Below are 19,819 nucleotides of genomic sequence, written 5' to 3'. Positions count from 1 at the left end.
GGAAGCTGAGAAGTGGTTAGAAACCATATGGCAAGCATATGACGAATCTCGACATAATCAGTTGCAACCTTATCAGGTCGCCAAGAAGTCCAACTGGTCATCTAGCAAGGCGGTCGTCACACCGGAAGGAGGAGGTCTCAAGTATAGTAATGTGCTCAAAAACCAAGTCAAACCGGGGCAGAATTCATACCAGAGAGCGCAAGATGAAGTTGCAAAGAAGCAGAAGAGACTATAATTGACTAAAGAAGAATACTTAAAAAGGAAAGAGCAAGGGTTATGTTACCATTGTAATGATAAGTTTGGTCCGGGTCATAGGTGCAAGAAATCATTGCAGATCCTAATTATACCGGAGGAAGAGCCAGAAGTCATTGTACAGGGCAATGAGGAGGAAGATTGGCCGGAAGGGGAGGAACAGCCAGTAGAAGGAAATTTATTAACAGCTCATGTATCTCTTCAATCTATTATGGGCCGCATTAGCCCAAATTCTATGAAGCTAAAAGGCGAAGTACAGGGTAAGGAAGTCACAATTTTACTGGATAGTGGAGCATCCCATAACTTCATTTGTTCAAAGTTGAGCGATGAACTCAAGTTTAGATTTGATGAATCCATATTGTTTGAAGTAATTTTGGGGAATGGACAAGCGACAAAAGGACAAGGCGTGTGTTTGGGGGTCCAATTCTCTGTTCAGGGTGTGGTAGTGAGTACAAAATTTTTTACCATTGCAGTTGGGAAACACAAACCTTATTTTGGGAATGACGTGGCTCACCTCATTGGGATGGACTCATATTCACAGGGAAAAACTTATAATCAAGTTCAAGGCAGACAACCGAGTCATAACTCTTAAAGGAGATCAAGAATTATCCAGAGGAAACCTTGCCCCAAAGTCTGCAAACAAATCATTGAAACAAAAGCAAGTAATGATGATGGAATTATATCGATTGGAGGGGGTTACTATTCATAGTTCTGACGGAGACGACAAGGAGTTGGAAGTCAGATTAAGGTCCACTTATCCATCAGTGTTTGAAACCCCATCAACCCTTCCTCCACCCCGTGAGATTGACCACCCCATCCATCTTTTACCAAATTCACAACCAGTGAACCTCCGACCTTACAGATATTCATATATCCAGAAAGATGAGATAGAGAAGCTCGTTCAAGAGTTGCTAGAGTCAGAATTCATACGACCTTCTCACAGCCCTTTTGCAAGCCCAGTACTGTTGGTCAAAAAGAAGGATTCAGGCTGGCGTTTCTGTGTTGACTACAGAGCATTAAATAAAATTACAGTCCCATATCGATATCCTATCCCAGTAGTAGAAGAATTGCTTGATGAGTTGCATGGCTCTACGATTTTTTCCAAATTGGATTTAAAATCAGGTATCATCAAATCCGCATGAAGGAAGAAGATATAAAACAGCATTCAAAACTCATGAAGGCCATTATGAGTTCAGAGTAATGCCCTCTGGATTAATGAATGCACCAGCTACTTTTCAATCATTCATGAATCACATTTTCCAACCATATATGAGGCGATTTTTACTAGTCTTCTTTGATGACATTTTGGTTTATAGCAGAACTGCGGACGATCATCGAGATCATTTGCATCAAGTGTTCCAAGTATTGACATCAAAGTCACTACACATCAATCCCAAGAAGTGCCGATTTAGGTGCTCCCAGTTGGAGTTTCTAGGCCAGTGGGTCTCTCATGAGGGTGTCATGGCAGACACCGTAAAGGTAGAGGCCATGCGCAGCTGGCCAGTTCCTAAAACCCTAAAAGAACTAAGGGGATTTTTGGGACTGACGGGTTACTATAGAAAATTTGTGAGAAATTATGCACTCCTTGCAGCCCCTTTAACAGCCTTACTTAAAAAGGATGCATTCCTCTGGTCAGATCTCGCACAAAAAGCATTTGAAAACTTGAAGGAAGTCATGAGTACGACACCAGTATTGGCTTTACCAGATTTTAATTCCAGGTTCATAATTGAGACAGATGCTTCAGGGGTAGGAATTGGAGCTGTTCTCATGCAAAATGGCAGACCAATTGCATTCTTCAGCCAGGCGTTGCCCAGAAGGAGTCAAGTGAAATCTGCATATGAACGTGAATTGATGGCCATAGTAATGGCAGTTCAGAAGTGGAAACATTATCTCATACACCTACCCTTTATTATCAGAACAGATCAGTACAGTCTCAGATTTTTACTTGGCCAAAAGCAAGTCCAGGAACCCTACAACAAATGGGCCTACAAGCTGCTGGGTTTCAATTTGACATTGAATATAAACCGGGTAAGCATAATCAGGTAGCTGATGCCCTATCCAGATCTCCCCTATTTGGGATCTTGTCCAGCTTATCTACCTCCCAGATTCGTTTTTTAGACCATGAAGTTATTCAGGCTGAACTAAGAAGTGATCCCTGTTTAAATAAAATTCAAGAGGAGTTGGCAGTTAAGGCAGATTCACACCCAAATTTTTCTCTCCTTCATGGTCGTTTATTGTACAAAGACCGTTTGGTTTTGTCCGCCAAATCATCACTTATACCTCACATCTTGAAAGAATACCACGATTCAGTAGTTGGGGGACATACAGGGTTCTTACACACTTACAACCGAATCATTCAAGATCTTTATTGGCCAGGCATGAAGAAAGGGGTAAAAGAATATGTAGATCAGTGTCACATCTGTCAAACGCACAAAATTTCAAGCCTCTCTCCGGCAGGATTACTGCAACCCTTACCAATTCCAGAGAAAGTTTGGGAAGATATTTTGATGGATTTTATTGAGGGTCTCCCTCAATCCCACGGCTCTAATTGTATTATGGTGGTGGTTGACTGACTTAGTAAATATGGTCATTTCATTCCTTTAAACCACCCATTTTCAGCTGTGGTTGTTGCAGACAAATTTGTTAAAGAGATAGTCCGCCTTCATGGAATTCCAAATTCCATTGTATCAGACAGGGATAAGGTATTTACAAGTGCTTTCTGGAAAGAGCTATTCAAACTCCAAGGTACTAGTTTAAGGATGAGTTCCTCTTATCACCCGCAAACCGATGGCCAGACAGAGGTGGTAAATAGATGCCTTGAAGGGTACCTACGCTGCTTTACTTCAGAAACACCAAGCACCTGGTCCAGATGGCTGCATTGGGCTGAGTTTTCTTATAACACCTCGTTTCATTCTGCACTGAAGACTACCCCTTTCAACATTGTATATGGCCGAGATCCTCCCAAATTGCTACACTATGGTAGTCCTCCTTCTCCCATAGCAGCGGTGGATGAATTACTATTGGAACGAGATCAGATGTTGAAGACGTTGAGACAAAGATTAGCAGACGCACAGACAATAATGAAAGAAAAGGCAGACAAACACCGGAGAGATGTGAATTTCAGTATTGGTGATAAGGTGTATCTGAGATCATGACCATACAGAATGCGATCTTTAGCCAAACGTGCGAATGAAAAATTGTCTCCCAAATTTTTTGGACCCTTTGAAAGTTGGATCAGTAGCATACAAATTGAACCTTCCCGCCTCTTGTGGTTTACATCCCGTATTCCACGTATCTCAGTTGCGCAAAGCCCTTGGGCCAAAGGATCAAACAGTTGTGTTAACTCCTCTCTCACCACAGATAGAATGGCAATTAACCCCAGCTAAAGTGTTGAATGTCAGAGAGTCTAATGGTTTTGTGGAGGTGTGTATCAAATGGGCAGGACTACCTATTGAAGACTCTTCATGGGAACAACTATCTACAATCAAAGAACGGTTTCCAGATTTTCACCTTGGGGACAAGGTCATAGTGGATGGGGGGGGGGGGGGGGAATGTTACTGTTAGAGCGTATCACGTGAGTACTGCACGTGATACACCCCTACTAGCCGTTGCACGGCCTCTGTATAAATATCGTGTTTTTTATGAAATGGAATACTCTTTTTCTGTCTCTGCTTCTGTTGCCCTAAGAGTTCCTCTTCTATCTTCTCTGCGTACGTGAATATTGACAGTTACGATACCTTGGATTACATATAAGAGAAAGAAGAAAGGAGGAGAAAAAGGGAATGTTACTGTTAGAGCGTATCACGTGAGTACTGCACGTGATACACCCCTACTAGCCGTTGCACGGCCTCTGTATAAATATCGTGTTTTTTATGAAATGGAATACTCTTTTTCTGTCTCTGCTTCTGTTGCCCTAAGAGTTCCTTTTCTATCTTCTCTGCGTACGTGAATATTGACAGTTACGATACCTTGGATTACATATAAGAGAAAGAAGAAAGGAGGAGAAAAAGGGAATAACTTTGAACATGGGACCACATTGGGGCCCACATGTGTGAAGTCCATGTAGTCCAAGATCAAAAGTAACCGCCCATGGCAGTAACTAACTGCCTGGGCTAGGAGCAAGGACATCTTGCTCCTATATAAGGAATAACCCTCTGGCAGGAGGGGGCATCGATCATTTGGAGGGAAGACCTGGGAGCTTTGGAGCCGTCGTGAAGCTTAAGTTGTATTCGGCTGTGGGAGCTTGAGGAGGCGCCTCAGATCTGGATCTTACTCTCTATATTTTTCAATAATTCGTTTCTTGATTTGGTTAGAATCATATCAGTACACTGTGCAAACCAGTACTTGAAACAGTCTCCCAATGAAGAATATAAGCTCTCTTTCCTTTCCGTTTTTCCTTCTTGTGCAGCCAGGATCCTCGCAACCCCGCTTTAATGATGGAGGGTCAGTAGAGTCCGTGCATTAATGAAGCACACATAGATTCGAATGAAGAAGAGGGCCATCAGGAGAGCTCTTTTTTGACACAAACCATGTAAAAGATATGGGCAAACTCATCAGGACGACTCATCATTTACCGTTCAGCACAATGGACTTTATCAAGAAATGGGTCTGCAAACTTAAGATTCAAGTGACATCTATTACATTATTCTAGGGAACCCTGATCCATATTAAAGGGTAACATTTTCCTGAATTTGAAGCTTCGTGAGAATCTGCATTGACTTTCTGATAGGATCCTTGATAGGATCCTCAACCTATCTAGGGGTAGTTTCGTCATGTTAACCCACAGGGGCGTTTCAGTCATTTGCCTATCGTGTATTTCCTTAAAATAGGGATGTGCTCCCTTTAGGAGGGCAGCCAAGAAGAATGAAGTAAGGTCTCTTGTCTCCCCTCTCCACATCTAGGTCCTCTCTCCCTCCCTCGACGATCCCCCTCCCTCGTGATCATCTCTACCTCACCGCATCTTCAGGCAGCTCGTCCTCAGCCGATCCCTACCCATCTGCTTGGCCTCCTCTCAGATCCTTCCCCTTTCTCTTCTCTATCCCGGGAACTTCTACCTCGCCTCGCCCTCTACTCTCCCCCGATACAAGCCTAGATCGAGGTTCATATCACTTTCTTCAAGATATGGGCAGTTTTCCTACTCTTTTGCAGAGAAGAAATTGAGACTTAAATTGAGAGACAGAAGGGCAACGGTAGCATAAATAGGAATATTTAATTGAGACACAGTCATCATGAATAACAAGAGACACTAGAGTTGACAGCAGAGGAGAAACTGTATCATAAGTCAAGTTAAGATTATTAAATTCTTTCATTTGCCCCTGTTTCTGGGTTCATGTCGGCAATAATCTACGGATGATATTTCATATGCTTCAGAATAACCTCAGCCTATGGCTGCATCTGGGTCATTGTATATCATCATATCCCTGTTACACTTGACTAGAATAACAAAGATTCAAACTGTGTCCAAGAAATGAATAACAATAATCGCCATTAAATTAAATTAAAATTCGGAGCACTAAACAAAAACATCAATTGTCTTCTTGATAAACCGAACTTGCCTGCAGGACGATCTTAACTAACATGTTTTGAAACAAACAAGTTCCACTGGAAATAGCTTGGCGGGCCACGGCCGGCGTAGGATCCTTTAACAGATGAATAAGAGTGGGAATCATTTCGGGCAGCAATTCTGAGTTCTTTTGACCAATGTCATTAATTGACCTGAGAAAAAGATCAACAGACAGACATGAAACAAACATCACAGTTTTTAATCCTCCAAACAAAAAAGTAATGCGTAAATACTAAGAGAAAACTATATCCCGTACAACATATTTTAGTACCTTGTATATTTATTTCATAATTTTTCATTCTAATTCTAGAGTCGGAGTGACAAAGTCTCTCGTAGCCCGCATACTTAGAAATCCCAAAGAATTTAACTATTAAACTCAAACTTAATGATCTACGCAACATCCATTACCTTTGAAAAGCATATCTCTATGCAATGAAAGTATTCTTAACAATTAAATCTGTCCACGCTTAATGAGTCCTCATCCGGCAATTGCGTCTACTGCCGAAACCTAAATTCTGCGTCATCAATATCTACGAATTTTTAGAACGCATGTTCTTACTATTATTTTTCTCCTAAGATTTGTAGGTATCGGTTGTTGACTCTGAATTACCGTCTCCGATACCGATCAAATTCTGTAGATTCCGTTGACTTTCAAAAAAAAAATCTTCGGTTGATTTTCACTTCCACACACGCCAGCGAAATTGCGGCCAAGAAAGGCAATTCGAAGCATTATAATGCCAAATCAGAGAATTTCGAGACGAGGAAGACGAGAAATTTGAACTCACTCGGCAATGAACCTACGGACAGGGCTGGGCTGTCCAGTCTGCAGCAGCTCGGTGAGCTGCGGCACGAAGTCTCGAAGCGATGGCGATTCTCTTTGCAACAACAGCGATTTTAACTGCCTTAGCTGCTCCATCTTCGAAGACGTAGCGGATGCATTCTTGACGGCGCGAACGAAACCGGCTGCGCTTTCTCCCCAGCTGACCGCCATTGTTTCGAGCTTGATCTCCTCCGGCAGATCACCGCTTAAACCCTAATCCACGGATTTTCGTCCAAAATCCATCGCGATGACATTCATAACGAGGGGGGAATCAGAGATGATAGACCGATAATCGGAGCTCTCTCTCTCTCTTTCGGTCTATTTCTCTCTATATATATCTCGCTTTCGCAGTCTCTCTCTGTCTCCTTGTCTCTCACTCGATCTCTCTCTCTCTCTCTATCAATCTCTTTCTCTATCAGTCTCTTTCTCTCTCTACCTCACTCTCTCTCGCGGTCTCTTTCTCTCTCTGTTTATCTCTCTCTCAGTCCGTTTCTCTCTCTGTATATCTCAATCTCAGTCTCATTCTCTCTCTGTATATCTCAGTCTCTTTCTCTCTTTGTATATCTCAATCTCAGTCTCGTTCTCTCTCTACACATCTCTCTCTTAGTCTATTTCTCTCTCTGTATATCTCAATCTCAGTCTCGTTCTCTCTCTACACATCTCTCTCTTAGTCTATTTCTCTCTCTGTATATCTCAATCTCAGTCTCGTTCTCTCTCTACACATCTCTCTCTTAGTCTATTTCTCTCTCTGTATATCTCAATCTCAGTTTCGTTCTCTCTCTACGTATCTCTCTCAGTCTCTTTCTCTCTCTGCATATCACAATCTCAGTCTCGTTCTCTCTCTACACATCTCTCTCTCAGTTAGAGTTCCGGGATTCGGACAGATCGCAAAAATGTTCGATCGGATCGGGCATTCAGACGATCGAATCCAAACACCAATCTGTCCAGTTCAGATCCGATCCGAACATGATCTGTTTGGATCGGATTGTTCGAACAAGATGGCTGTTCGGATCGAATGTTCGAATGCAGATTCTGTGTTCAGTTCAGCTCCTGCAGTACTGCAGGCCAATGACCGCCAGCAGTGCCAACAGCCGCCAGCGACGGCCAGTGAACACCAGCAGCCGCCAACGACTGCTAGCGGCCGCAAGAGAGAAAGTAGCTGCCGTCCGTTGGTGCCGCTGGCGGCTGCTGGCCATTTGTTCAAATTTGTTCGAACAAATGGCCGATCAAACACGAACGAACCAAATTGTTCATTCGAAACATTCGATCGAACATGAACAAAGGGTTTGTTCGATCGAAAGATTTGAACAGATCTGTTTGAATTGGCATTTGTTCGTTCGAATCTTTCGATCAAGATTCGAACAATCTGATCCGATCCGATCCCTGATGCATACTCTCAGTCTGTTTCTCGCTCTGTATCTCTCAACTCAGTCTCTCTCTCTCTGTATATCTCTCTCGTTTTGTTTCTCTCTCTGTATATATCTCTCAGTCTATTTCTTTCTATGTATATCTCTCTCATTCTGTTTCTCTCTCTGTATATTTCTCTCTCGATCTGCTTCTCTATGTACATCTCTCTCTTGGTCTCTTACTCTCCCAGTAAATCTCTCTGTCTCTTTCTCTCTATGTATATCTTTCTGTCTCTTCTCCTTCTATACATCTCTCTCTTAGTCAATTTCTCTCTCTTTCTCTCAGTTTCTTTATGTATCTCTCTCTTAATCTCAGTCTCTTTCTATATCTCTATCTCTTACTCTAGGTCTCTTCTTCATCTCTTTCTCTCTCTTACTCTCAGAGTTTAAGTCTCTTTTTCTATCTCTCTCTTACTCTCAGAGTCTGTCTCATCCTTTATCTCTCTCTTTTACTCTCAAAGTCTCAATGTCTTTCTTTATGGGTTAATATCACGGTACAGCCCAAACCAGGTCGAAAGTCTGCGATATATCTTGGTGATGACGTGGAGTCCATCATGGCTGCCAGGTGGATCTCCGACCAGATTTTAACGTGGTGGAACCCACCTGGCAGCCACGCTAGATTCCACGTCATCATCAGGATATGTCGACCTGCCAAGGGTTTTCCGATAAGAGAGAGAGGGCATTCTAGAGAGAGAGAGAAGCGGCCTAGAGAGAGAGAATGAGAGAGAGGTTTTAGAGAGAGAGAGAGAAGCGGCCTTGAGAGAGAGAGAAGAGAGAGAGGTTCTAGAGAGAGAAAGAAAAGTGGCCTAGAGATAGAAAGGAGGAGAGAGAGGTTCTAGAGAGAAAGAGAGGTGTTATAGAGAGAGAGGCATTTTGTAGAGAGAGAAAGGGAGAGAGACCCGACTGAAGTCCGGCCGAACGCCTCTCTCTCTAGAACACCTCTCTTTCTAGAGAGAGAGAGGTCGGATCTCTCTAGAGTGCCTCTCTCTCCCTTTCTCTCTCTACAAAATGCCTCTCTCTCTAGAACACCTATCTTTCTCTCTCTAGAACCTCTCTCTCTAGGCCGCTTCTCTCTCTCTCTAGAATGTCCCTCTCTCTCTTATCGGAAAACCCTTGGCAGGTCGACATATCCCAATGATGACGTGGAATCCACCGTGGCTGCCAGGTGGGTTCCGCCAGGTCAAAATCTGGCCGGAGATCCACCTGGCAGCCATGATGGACTCCACGTCATCACCAGGATATATCGCAGACGACTTGGTGAGTTTGGGATATACCGCACCAAAAAAAAAAGCTAAGGTTAAATTGCAGACTTTCGACCTGGTTTGGGCTGTACCGTGATATTAACCCTTTCTTTATTTCTCTACTATTTTCAGAGTCTCACTCTCTTTCTTTATCTCTTTCTTACTCTCAGTATCTGTCTCGTTCTCTATCTCTCTCTCTTACTCTCAAAGTATGAGTCTCTCTCTCTCTCTCTCTCTTACTCTCCGAGTTTCAATCTCTTTCTCTATCTCTCTCTTACTCTCAGAGTCTAAGTCTCTTTCTCTCTCAGTCTCTCTCTATCTTTATCTCTCTCGCTCTTTTACCCTCAATCTCATACCCTCAGTCTCCTATCTCTCACTCTCTTATTCTCAGTCTCTTTCTATCTCTCTCTCTCTGGCTTACTCTCGGTCTCTTTCTCTGCATCTCTCTCTTGATTTCAGTCATGTCTCTCTCTTACTCTTAGTCACTTTCTATGTTTATCTCTCTCTTACTCAGTCTCCTTCTGTATATCTCTCGCTCCTACTTTCAGTTGTCTCTCTTACAATCTCTTACTCGGAGTCTCGTTCTTCATAACTCTCTCTCTCTCTCTTACTCTGACTCTTTCTTTCCCTCTCCTACTGTCTCTTTCTCCCTTGTAATTCAGTCTCTCCTGGTAGAAAATAACTTCAGCAAAAGCGTACTGGAGTCCATCTTATTGGATGGTTTGGAGTGGATCTTTTGGATCAATGTAGTGGAGACTGAATTCTCTTCTGCAAATAGGGGCTGGAGGGTCTCACGTTCTTATATGATCTAGGGACCACAACCATTCTTTTATAGGCCTTCATGGGCATATCAGTTTACAAAACCACCCATTATGGTTATGTAATTGATTTGGTTTCTACACATATGCAACCATGGCAATAGATAATGATGCCTTAATCCCGTCCTTATAAAACCACATTGAGTGGGATAAATATCTTGAATAATAACCATGGATATACAGTGCATTACGTGTAAGCCCACATTGAGATCCAACATCTCCCTCTTATTTTCAGTCTCTTTCTCTCCCTCTCTCTCTTACTCTCACTTTCTTTCTCTCTTCCCTCAGTTTCTTTCTCCCTCTATCTGTTTCTTACTCTAATTCTCAGTTTCTCTCCCTCTCTCCCTTTCTTAATCTCAGTCTCTCTCCCTCTCTTACTCTTAGTCTCTTTCCCTCTTTTACTCTCAGTCTCTCTCCCTCTCTTGCTCTCAGTCTCTCTCCCTCTCTTACTCAGTTGCTTTCTTCTCTCTCTTACTCTCAGTCTCTTTCTTATCTCTTACTCTCAGTTTCTCTCATTCTTTTACTCTTAGTCTCTTTCTCTCTCTATCTCTTTCTCAAACACCCACACTCTCTCTCCTCACTACGTTACATATGTAATGGTATTGATTTTAAACGCATTATAATTTTTTTTAGAATTGTTTTTCTCTTAAAGTTTCTAAAAAACAAAATGAGCCAGAATTCATTTGCTTATCAGTGAATATGGATGTATTATATGTTAAGAATGAATGATATTGTTAATTTCTCTTCTAGTGACAACATTTCAAAAAAATTTAAAATTTGATACTGCATATTCTTCTGAATTAAAAGAGAATAACGTCAAAAATTCCTGTCTTTTTTGAATGTTTGTACTGATGATACTCCTCGGGATCGTCACCAGCGACACAGGCCGTTGGTTCGAAATCTCCATTCATCCAAGCAAGGGTCTCAAGCTCAGGCAATCTCATCTCATCAAAATAATGAATACAGGACTGAATTTGACATACACACACGGCAGGTTATCTACTTGCCATTACCCTGCCATCACTATCATCATCCCCATCGCCGCCATCATCATCATCATCGTCATCTTCATCGTTGCTGTCGTCTCCGTTGTTGTCGCCATCTTCAGTGTCTTATGATGACGAAGACAAGAGGGTCATGAAGGGCTTTGGATGCATGAAGGGATCCCATGCTTCTCGAACCACTCTGGCATGTGGAATCTCTCATACAACACGGGCCGAACGTCCTCCTGGAGAGAGAGATGCTCCAGGAGTGGTAGTATGACCTCCATGAGCTGAAATTTATAAATCTCTATTATAGTCAGAACGAGACCATAGAATTAATTTTTGGCCATTATGTGAGTTAAAATCAGGATAAATAATTTATCTTACAGTAAAGTCAACCAATGAAATAATTAAGAGACTGAGACGGTCAAAGGGTTAACTTCGAACAGCAATGGTCGCGTCATAGCCAAAGTAAATCCAGATTTTTTTTTAAAAGATTTTTGATACTCTACATTTTCTATAAATGATTTGACTTTTGCAAATAAAGTCAGTCTCCCAAATATTCAAGGCGACAATGCCAAGCCAAATTCAACTCTACATTTCTTCGGAAGATGATTTGATTCATAAACTGAGGTATGTGTAGGTAAAAGAGACAAGAAGGTCAACGCGTTGACTTCAAAAATGGTATTCTAGTGAAAGTCAAATCCAGCTTGCGTAATTTTCTGGAAGTTTCCTTCTACTCAGAAGATGATTTAATTTTGCAATGGACGAAGGAATAGGTAAATAGCCAGGACGTCAACGCATTGACTTGAAAATGGTGGTCTAGTCAAAGTCAAACCAAATCCACGATGAGTGATTTTTCAATCTGGATTTTCTTGGAATTAAGGGTTGACTCTTTCTAGCATAAAAGAGCTGACTTTGAAGAGTGGCGATCCAGTCCAAGACAAAGTAAATCGAGATTTTTCAAAAGATTTTTTACTCCTGGAGATGACTTATAAATAAATTAAAAAGTCAATTCAGAGATAATAAGTCAACGCACCTGCTCGTCGTGAGGCTGTCCAGCAGCGAATGGAACGCAAGGAATGCCGTTCAACGGCTGCAATAAGAAACTGAAAGGATTGTTGTCGACAAGAACAACTCTGCGGAAGTCGTTTGTCAAACAAGAAAGATCCTTCACATGGTCTCGATGCTCCCTAAATAACAATAAATCATCAATCAATCGACTAGTTTTCTGTTCTCAATTAACCCAAATTTCGATTTTCTTGCTTGTTTCTAGAGAAAAAAGGTTGAGTTTTCCAGATATTTACGTGCTAACAGTGGAGGGTCGATAGAGACGGCGGCTGAATCTATTGCGCGCGTCAATCCTATCAACCAGAGGTCTGGCATAACCTGATAAAACGAAAAATAAAATCAGAATTTTATAAATGGAAAAGATAGAACGCGAAGAACAGCAGATGATTATGAAGAACAGAGAAGGAAGAACCTTCGAGACCAGCTGTGAAGAGAATTAGATCGGCAAACTCGCTGGTTCTTTGCAAGAACTCTTCAAGGCCAGGCCGCTCAAACACCGTCACCTGGTTGACTTTCTGAATCCCCTCGCCTTCCTTCTCATCAGAAATTAAATAAGAACACAAATTATAGAAATGAAAAAATGTGGTGTTTTTGCAGAGATTAATCTTGTAAGAAATGAGAGTTAAGAACGACCTTGTCAACGGTAACGCATTCAATTTCGAACCAGTTTAGGCCCGCTTCGGTTGCCTGGTTTCTAATGGCAGCCGGCAAGCTGCTCGTCTCGTATGCGCAAACAAGTGTTTCGTCCAAGTCAAGAACAATCTGCACAGTTCACCAAATTTCAGCTTAACAAATGGGAAATAAGTCTCTGTATCTTATTGCTGAGACTGAATACTTGAAATTCGATAGACCCTTGAATTTCTTCTTTGCATTCATCTTCTTCTAGGGAAATAATAGACACAAATGAACTTTTTAACCATCAAAAAAAGAGTTTTCCATTTCTTTCTATTCTACTGATAAGAAAATATTATTTCTTTTGAAGAAAAAGATCGAAATCGATGATCAACCTGATTATGAAGCCACTCATTCCCTGGTAGAGACAAAAAAAGTTTCCTCTTACTCTAATAAATACGATTTTTTTTCTATCCAAACCAAATTCCTTCCATTAGAAATCTCTAAACTCGTGGAATTGCTAAGTGTTTGATCGCGAACTTCAATCTATTACACACTATCGTGGATGATCTGCAACCATCTAATCCCTAACACAGCGATTTTCTTATGAAAAAACTACTAAGTTGTGGGATAAATTTAGCTTCTCCAGTTGCCCATAAGAACCAGTCCTCGGATCACATGTAAGGCTTAACTTCTCGAAGAGACCCCATAACTCAAGTTTCTACCTGATGACTCAAGACACTAGCTCCGAAAATTGAAGACTCGGGTAAACAGTCCTAATTCAAAGATTCACACGTTCTTAAATCAAATTCAGCAATCCAAAATTAATTCAAAACAGGATGATCCAATTAAATCCATCACCGAAGGGGCATACCACGAGCTTTTCCGGAGCCTCGGCGACCGTAGAGAGGGAAATCTGAGGTGGAGGGGGCGCGATGGCGGAGTACTCGACCGGAAGAGGCTTGAAATCGGCTGAGGAACTGAAGGAAGACCAGAGATAAGAAACGTTGCCGAGGCGCGCCCGCGACGGCATTCCTTTGAGGATCTGAAGAAGAATCTGGAACAAGAACGAAAGCCAGTCGAGAAGCGTCTTCCACAACTGAATCGTCTTGTTCTGATTCCCCCCCGGCGCGTACACGTCGCCCTGAGCGAGCTCCGCCATAGCCGAGCTCCGAACGAAGAACACGACTAGAAGAGAGAAAAGAAGAAGAAGAAGACGACGGCTTTTGAGAGCGATCGGGGCCTCTCCACCAATAGAACGCCGCCACGTGTCCGCTTTGTCCGTTGCTCCAATTTACCGTTTATTTTCAGACAGCTGTTTTAATTAAATTCATTAAATCGGCGACGACTTTAGTCAGACCGAGAGAGTACGCGCGGATAAATGTAGAATCGCAGGGTAGCAGTACAATAAATAAGGAATCTTCCGGAGGTTCCTTGACCGTCCGATCTGCCGATCAAACTGTATCCTACTCTTCAACAAATGATTGAAAAGGACGTGATTGGACGGCCTAGATATAGCGCGACACCCTATAAAGGTCTGCGTCGCTACGCACCGGGAACGTACGCTCATCTTCTACCTCGAGAACAGAAGAAGATCGCCATTAACGAAGAAGCCAAGTTGAAGAGGAGATCGAGGAGTGGAGATGGGCGCGGATTACTACGAGATTCTGCGAGTAGATCGCGATGTTAACGGCGATGATCTGAAGAAGGCGTACAGAAAGCAAGCAATGAAATGGCATCCGGACAAGAATCCAACCCGCAAAAAAGAGGCTGATGCAAAGTTCAAGCAGATTTCCGAAGCATACGCGGTAATTCTGATTCGAAACCCTAAATATTCTAGATAATTGTTCGTCTGACGTGATTTCCCCTTGTTTTTGTCGATGAATCAGGTCCTCGCCGATCCGCAGCGGAGAGTTGTGTACGACGGTTGCGAAGAAGAAGGAATTAAGAGGCGGGCGCCAGCTTCCTCTAGAGCGGATGAAATGTCTGAGTTCTTTGGATCTCGCCGAGGACGCCGATCTTCGAATGGTTTGTTCGGAGCGGATATTTTCGCTGGTTTTGGGAGCGATTAGCTGCGGAAGTCGGCCGAGATTGAACGAAATTTGGAATTTTTCAAGAGGACGACGACGGAGAAATTGAAGATTTTCAGCGGCGTGATGAACTCCGACTGGTACGCGTTCTTGCAGTATTCCAAATTCTTGCTCGAGTTAACAGTCGATTGATTTGGTTGTAATGAAGATTCAGAGTAGAATTTTCTTTCTGATCCATTTAAGTCTCATATTCTCTGCCGCGATCGAATCTATTCATGAAAAGAATAGGTTTTGATTATCGAATGGTAAAGTCTACCCAATACGATGGAAAGATGATATTCATTGAGACTTCTGTTTGTTCATCCGCGTGATCAAGCAATTAATGTTTTTCATTTTTGTGAAAGAATTTATTGTTCATCTTTTTGTTTATTTGCCGACTGGATAAGTACAAAAATAGATCGTTGATTCTTACATCGATGTCCTATTTAAGGAATCGAAGGTATTATAAAATGATAAACTATTTCTAATCAGATTGTTCATAAACGACTGGTGTCTATTATTCTAGTATAAGAAAGGTTTAAAATAATTGAGCAGATGAACTGAATATAAATGTGGAGGAATGGCCAAAATTCAGGCAAATTATAATGTTTGGTGTATAATATATACTAAAATCAATCATTCCACGGTGGATTGAATTGACCAGACATTCATCCATGTACGCCAGAGTATATAAAAAGTATGTTCATGACAATAATGTATATAATATTTTAAAGACATCTGTCCAAAAATCAAAAGATTCATGAGATGGTTGGTATGACCTCACAGACATCCAAGAAAACTTATCCACTCCTCTCAAGTCAACTAAGAGGAAGATAATGTCAAAGTATTATATCAAATTTAAAGTCATCAATCAAACTTATTACAACCATTTGGCAGTATTTTCGGCTTTGGTGGATTACGAGTCAGATCGTATTATTCCATCCACACCATCTAATGATCCAAGAAAGTTTGCATTATTTTGAAAATGGTTGGTAAAATCTATATCAGATAATATAAATATCACTATATCAAAAGATCATTAGACACTGCGAAATAAGAATATAGTGTGTATTATATTTAATGTAGCATCAAATGATGTGTTATTTATAAAACAATGATTAGTAAAAATAAGGTAAGAATGCCTAGATATAAACTTATTTTGAACCCAGGATAATCCATGGGCTCATAAGTCATTAATACTGTTCAGTACTCCCCCTCCATTGTACCCTCTGGATATAACAAATAAATAGCAAAAATACCATGAAGTCCGTGTGCTAAGTATACATCCTATTCCTTAAATGTTCGTAAGCATACATGGCTCTGACTTATTAGCATAATTTAAGGGTTGTAACATTGAAACTTCCGTTAGATAATCTTAATTCCCAGAACACATGTGATATGGTTATTCTCTCCTTATATAGCATGGTTGATGCCGCGACGCAGCCCGAACCCCCAAGAACGTCTTCGGAGACGTCACCATTGTCATCGACATCGCCGCCGGTTTGCATTCAACCCGCCCGGCAAGCCAAGGCGACGGCACGCACGCCCGGATTCAAATATCCCGGGTAACAGGCCCGCCACGTCGTCGTGTCCATAGACACCTCCTCGGTTGTCGCCAGCCCAGGCCGCCGTCCGCCTCGCTCTCGGCATCGTCGCCCTCGCTGTGCAACTGACCGCGCCGCTTCTCACCCACTACTCGCCCTCCTTTCCGCGCTTAAGCTTCCATCGTCTCCGACGTCGCCGCACCAGGCCGAATGCACGAAGCCGAGACGTCGGTCAACAGACATTGACGAGGTATGTCTGCTCTGTCACCGTCTCTTATTTCCTTCAGTGCAGTTTTGATTTGCCTCCACCGCTTTGGGTTAGACGTAGGTGAGAGGGACAGGTTGAGCGAACTACGCCGGAATACAAGAGTGTCTTACCCATTTGGTACGAATCGGGTTTACCTGTCCCGTGAAAGCAAAACCCGGCAGGGTTACCCCGTTCGGCGCTGTAGTCGTCCTCGTCTCCTCGGACGAGGTTTGAAAGGTCTGATCTACCACCCCGGGCGACTCCATCGATCCCCCGGGAGTCGGAAGTCACCACGAGTCAGCTCTTGCACGTACTATAGTTTGTCGCCTTTTGCATTCCCGTCGCTATTCTCTATCATTTGAATTCACCGTCGGACGACGGTGTGCCGTAGTCCGATATCCTCATCTATCATTGGCACCGAACCATCACATTTGGTGTCGATCGGACAACGTCTCGACGATGTCCTGCATCAACTTGTATTATAAGTGTCACCATCAACATAAGTAAGGGTGGCATCTCAAAACGTGTCACTTTAGAAATCAATTTTGTGCTTTTATAATGGCTATACTATGAAAGCATGTTATCCATGTAATAAGTTTATTTTTTTTAAAATATTTTATTTCCATTATTTTCAGAAAATTATTTTTTTGCCAACTCAAGTAGATAGTACTCACTCTTAAGTGCAGCTACACTCTTTTCACATTTGAAGTAGCAAGTTTGTCCATCTAATGAACAGAAAATATATCATGTCTTAAATGTCGCCAACTAAAAAGGAACATGACTTTGGACCTATGAAAAGGGTCATCCTCACTTATACACTTATACAGCATATAAGCTAATTGTACATCCAAGCATCATTTGAAATTATTAATACAAATAAGATTAATTGTTATTCACATGTGATTTTTATAATGAAGTACAAAGATGCATGTAATGATCATAATTATGATGATACCACATTATGGTGATAATTAAATGTGTATCATAAAAATTATTGTGTATAGGATACTCGAGAAAGGACATCAAAATATCTATAAAAAATTTCATCATCTACACTACTTATGTGGTTGATCGCGTAACCGTTTGTCTAGAGACACTAAGTAGAAAAATAGGGTTCTCTTTAGGGGATAGAGATTACTTGATGAATTAACTAACTGAATGAATTAAATGATTGTGGGTACAAGGTAACGAATGAAAAAAATGTTCCCCTGAAGAGTTGATGAACTCCATTATGATTAATAAATCTTCAACTACTTCTATTTAGGATACTAATAGTGGGACAAAAAAACTAAGGCCGTAAGATAGCGACGAGGAAGACACAATAAGAGGGTTTATTACCAAAAAAGTGAGTGGAGGAAAATTCATAAATTCAAGAGCAGAAACAAATTTATGAGCAGTACGATGGGTGTCATTAGCAACAATGCCCAATTTACAAATTCAATGAGGATGCATCATCATGTTAGAAGCTCAGTTCCGTTTCAAAATAATTGACATAAAATTCTTACGACAAATATTAGTTGTTCTTTTCTGCATTCCTCATTACTCAAGTCATACTTTGTTGTGTTCCTTCTTTAGTTTTTAACTTTTATTGGATGAAGTCACCAGATTTTTGTTCTTTAAAATTATCATAATGATACTGTTAGTTTACCATCAATGGATGTCATCATATATTTTATGGAAGATAAGGTAATCCCATGGTGCTTCCAATTAAAAATTCTTGTTATTTTGAATGAACTATCGATATTGGATGTATCTCTCCATATTGGATACGCCTTAAAAAATATCATAAAGTGGAGCTCATAAATTATCTTGATGGATTTTCAATGCTCACACAATGGCATGTTGTCCATCATGATCAATATAAAATGGTCCATCATGAACATAACCTCGAAACATGTGGATAAGTTCTCACATATATGTGCATTCAGAATGGTCATATCCTGAAAACATAGTTTGGCATGGATATTAGACTCCTACAAGTGGACAAACTAATCACAGTGATTTATATTTGGTTTCAATATCCACCATGATGGTTATTTCATGCCTCATGCCTCTGGAAGCTTCATTCATAATTCTGAGGTTCCATGAAAATTTTGAAACAATAGGACTCGAGGGAGTTATTGAATATCTCATCTAAGATATATCCCAGTTTTTTTCTTAAAAAATATACTCAAGCTTTTAAAATAATATATCTTCTCATTTTTCAAATTCAGAAAGAGACTACAATATTTTAATTATTTTAGTCATAGAAACCATGATATTTAGAGTGAAATGCTGGACAACCATGCTCAAGGTTCATGATTGCATACCATAACTGATTGAACGAAGAATAATTATCCCCTTTTCACAAAATGTATGGTAATTATATTGATACTTTTATAATATGCAGATTGGTTATTTTATGTTAAGTAGATGTATGACCTACAAAATTCATATTTGATTTGCATTAATTGATATTCTATCTATGTCCTTCACCTAGTTTGTTATTGTAAAACCCACAATATGTCATGTAATTATACACATTTTAAGGTCATTTTGGGATGATTTCATGTGTATTTTTTCCAAGTTTATATGATTCTGCATCACATGCAGAATCTTATAAAATTATAGAGCAAGTTATAAATAATGCATTTTTATGTCATTTTCATGCATGTTCTACAAAACTACATATTTCTTGGCGACAATATGTTCAAGACATTTTAATTTTTAATTCTCTATCTAGTACTTCAGTTTATGTTTTTGGCAGAGAAGAAGTTGAAATAAAATAATGAATTATTGACGAGAGAAAGAAAAACAATGATAAAAGAAAGTAAATAATAAAAAAAAGATGTTTTGATGGGCCGGCTAAGGAGCCAGCCAGGCACATAAAGCCCAAGCCTGCCGTAGGCCACTGAGCGCAGAGCTCAAGCCAGCCCACAGCCGGCCAGGGGCCGTGCCCAGCAAAGGCACACACATCCAACCCACACAGAGGTCCAGAGATAAGTACAAGTCGTGCACTAAGAGAGGCCTCTGATTGGCCGCGATCGCTGACGTGGATGGTGAGACCCGTTGATGGACGAATCAAAAGAAGACAAGGAGGCTTATGAGGAGCTGACATGGTGCTGATGAGGCATTGATGGGGCAGGAGCAGGGGTGCACCGTAAGAAGGGTCCACGGCTGTGATTTAATCCCAGCCGTTGGAAGTCTATAAGGC

At 41.2% G+C, this 19,819-nt stretch overlaps 3 protein-coding genes across 5 annotated transcripts in view; 1 reads left to right on the top strand and 2 right to left on the bottom strand.

Moving 5' to 3' along the window:
• Positions 1-7,055, bottom strand: part of ESP4 (HEAT repeat-containing protein) — a 66,863-nt gene extending 59,808 nt beyond the window's left edge. Inside the window, exons 1-2 of one of the 3 annotated variants that reach the window (XM_078589193.1) lie at positions 6,601-7,055; positions 5,808-5,967 (exon numbers count right to left, since the gene is read on the bottom strand). In XM_078589193.1, coding sequence (XP_078445319.1) covers positions 5,808-5,967; positions 6,601-6,806 — 366 coding nt within the window. In that variant the 5' untranslated portion in view covers positions 6,807-7,055. The remainder of the gene's footprint in view (positions 1-5,807; positions 5,968-6,600) is intronic. The other 2 variants (XM_078589191.1, XM_078589192.1) reach the window with 2 other exon arrangements.
• A 3,965-nt stretch (positions 7,056-11,020) lies between these two features.
• LOC144714471 (Haloacid dehalogenase-like hydrolase (HAD) superfamily protein) lies at positions 11,021-13,966 on the bottom strand. The gene is made up of 6 exons (XM_078589221.1): positions 13,641-13,966; positions 12,788-12,916; positions 12,567-12,687; positions 12,391-12,472; positions 12,123-12,276; positions 11,021-11,373 (listed from the first exon to the last, which is right to left on the bottom strand). Exons 1-6 carry the CDS (start codon positions 13,926-13,928, stop codon positions 11,236-11,238), a joined length of 912 nt encoding a protein of 303 aa, XP_078445347.1. The 5' UTR covers positions 13,929-13,966; the 3' UTR covers positions 11,021-11,235.
• Positions 13,967-14,315: 349 nt separating this feature from the next.
• On the top strand, positions 14,316-15,219 carry LOC144714600 (DNAJ heat shock family protein). The gene is made up of 2 exons (XM_078589371.1): positions 14,316-14,574; positions 14,656-15,219. The coding sequence occupies exons 1-2, from the start codon at positions 14,410-14,412 to the stop codon at positions 14,836-14,838; spliced, it is 348 nt and encodes a 115-aa protein (XP_078445497.1). The 5' UTR covers positions 14,316-14,409; the 3' UTR covers positions 14,839-15,219.
• Positions 15,220-19,819: the final 4,600 nt, after the last annotated feature.

This window comes from Wolffia australiana, chromosome 17, assembly GCF_029677425.1.
Source record: "Wolffia australiana isolate 7733 chromosome 17, ASM2967742v1".
In the NCBI taxonomy this organism is placed as follows: Eukaryota; Viridiplantae; Streptophyta; class Magnoliopsida; order Alismatales; family Araceae; genus Wolffia; species Wolffia australiana.
The sequence above is the reverse complement of the archived record's forward strand: the minus strand, read 5'-3'. Positions and strand labels throughout refer to the sequence as shown.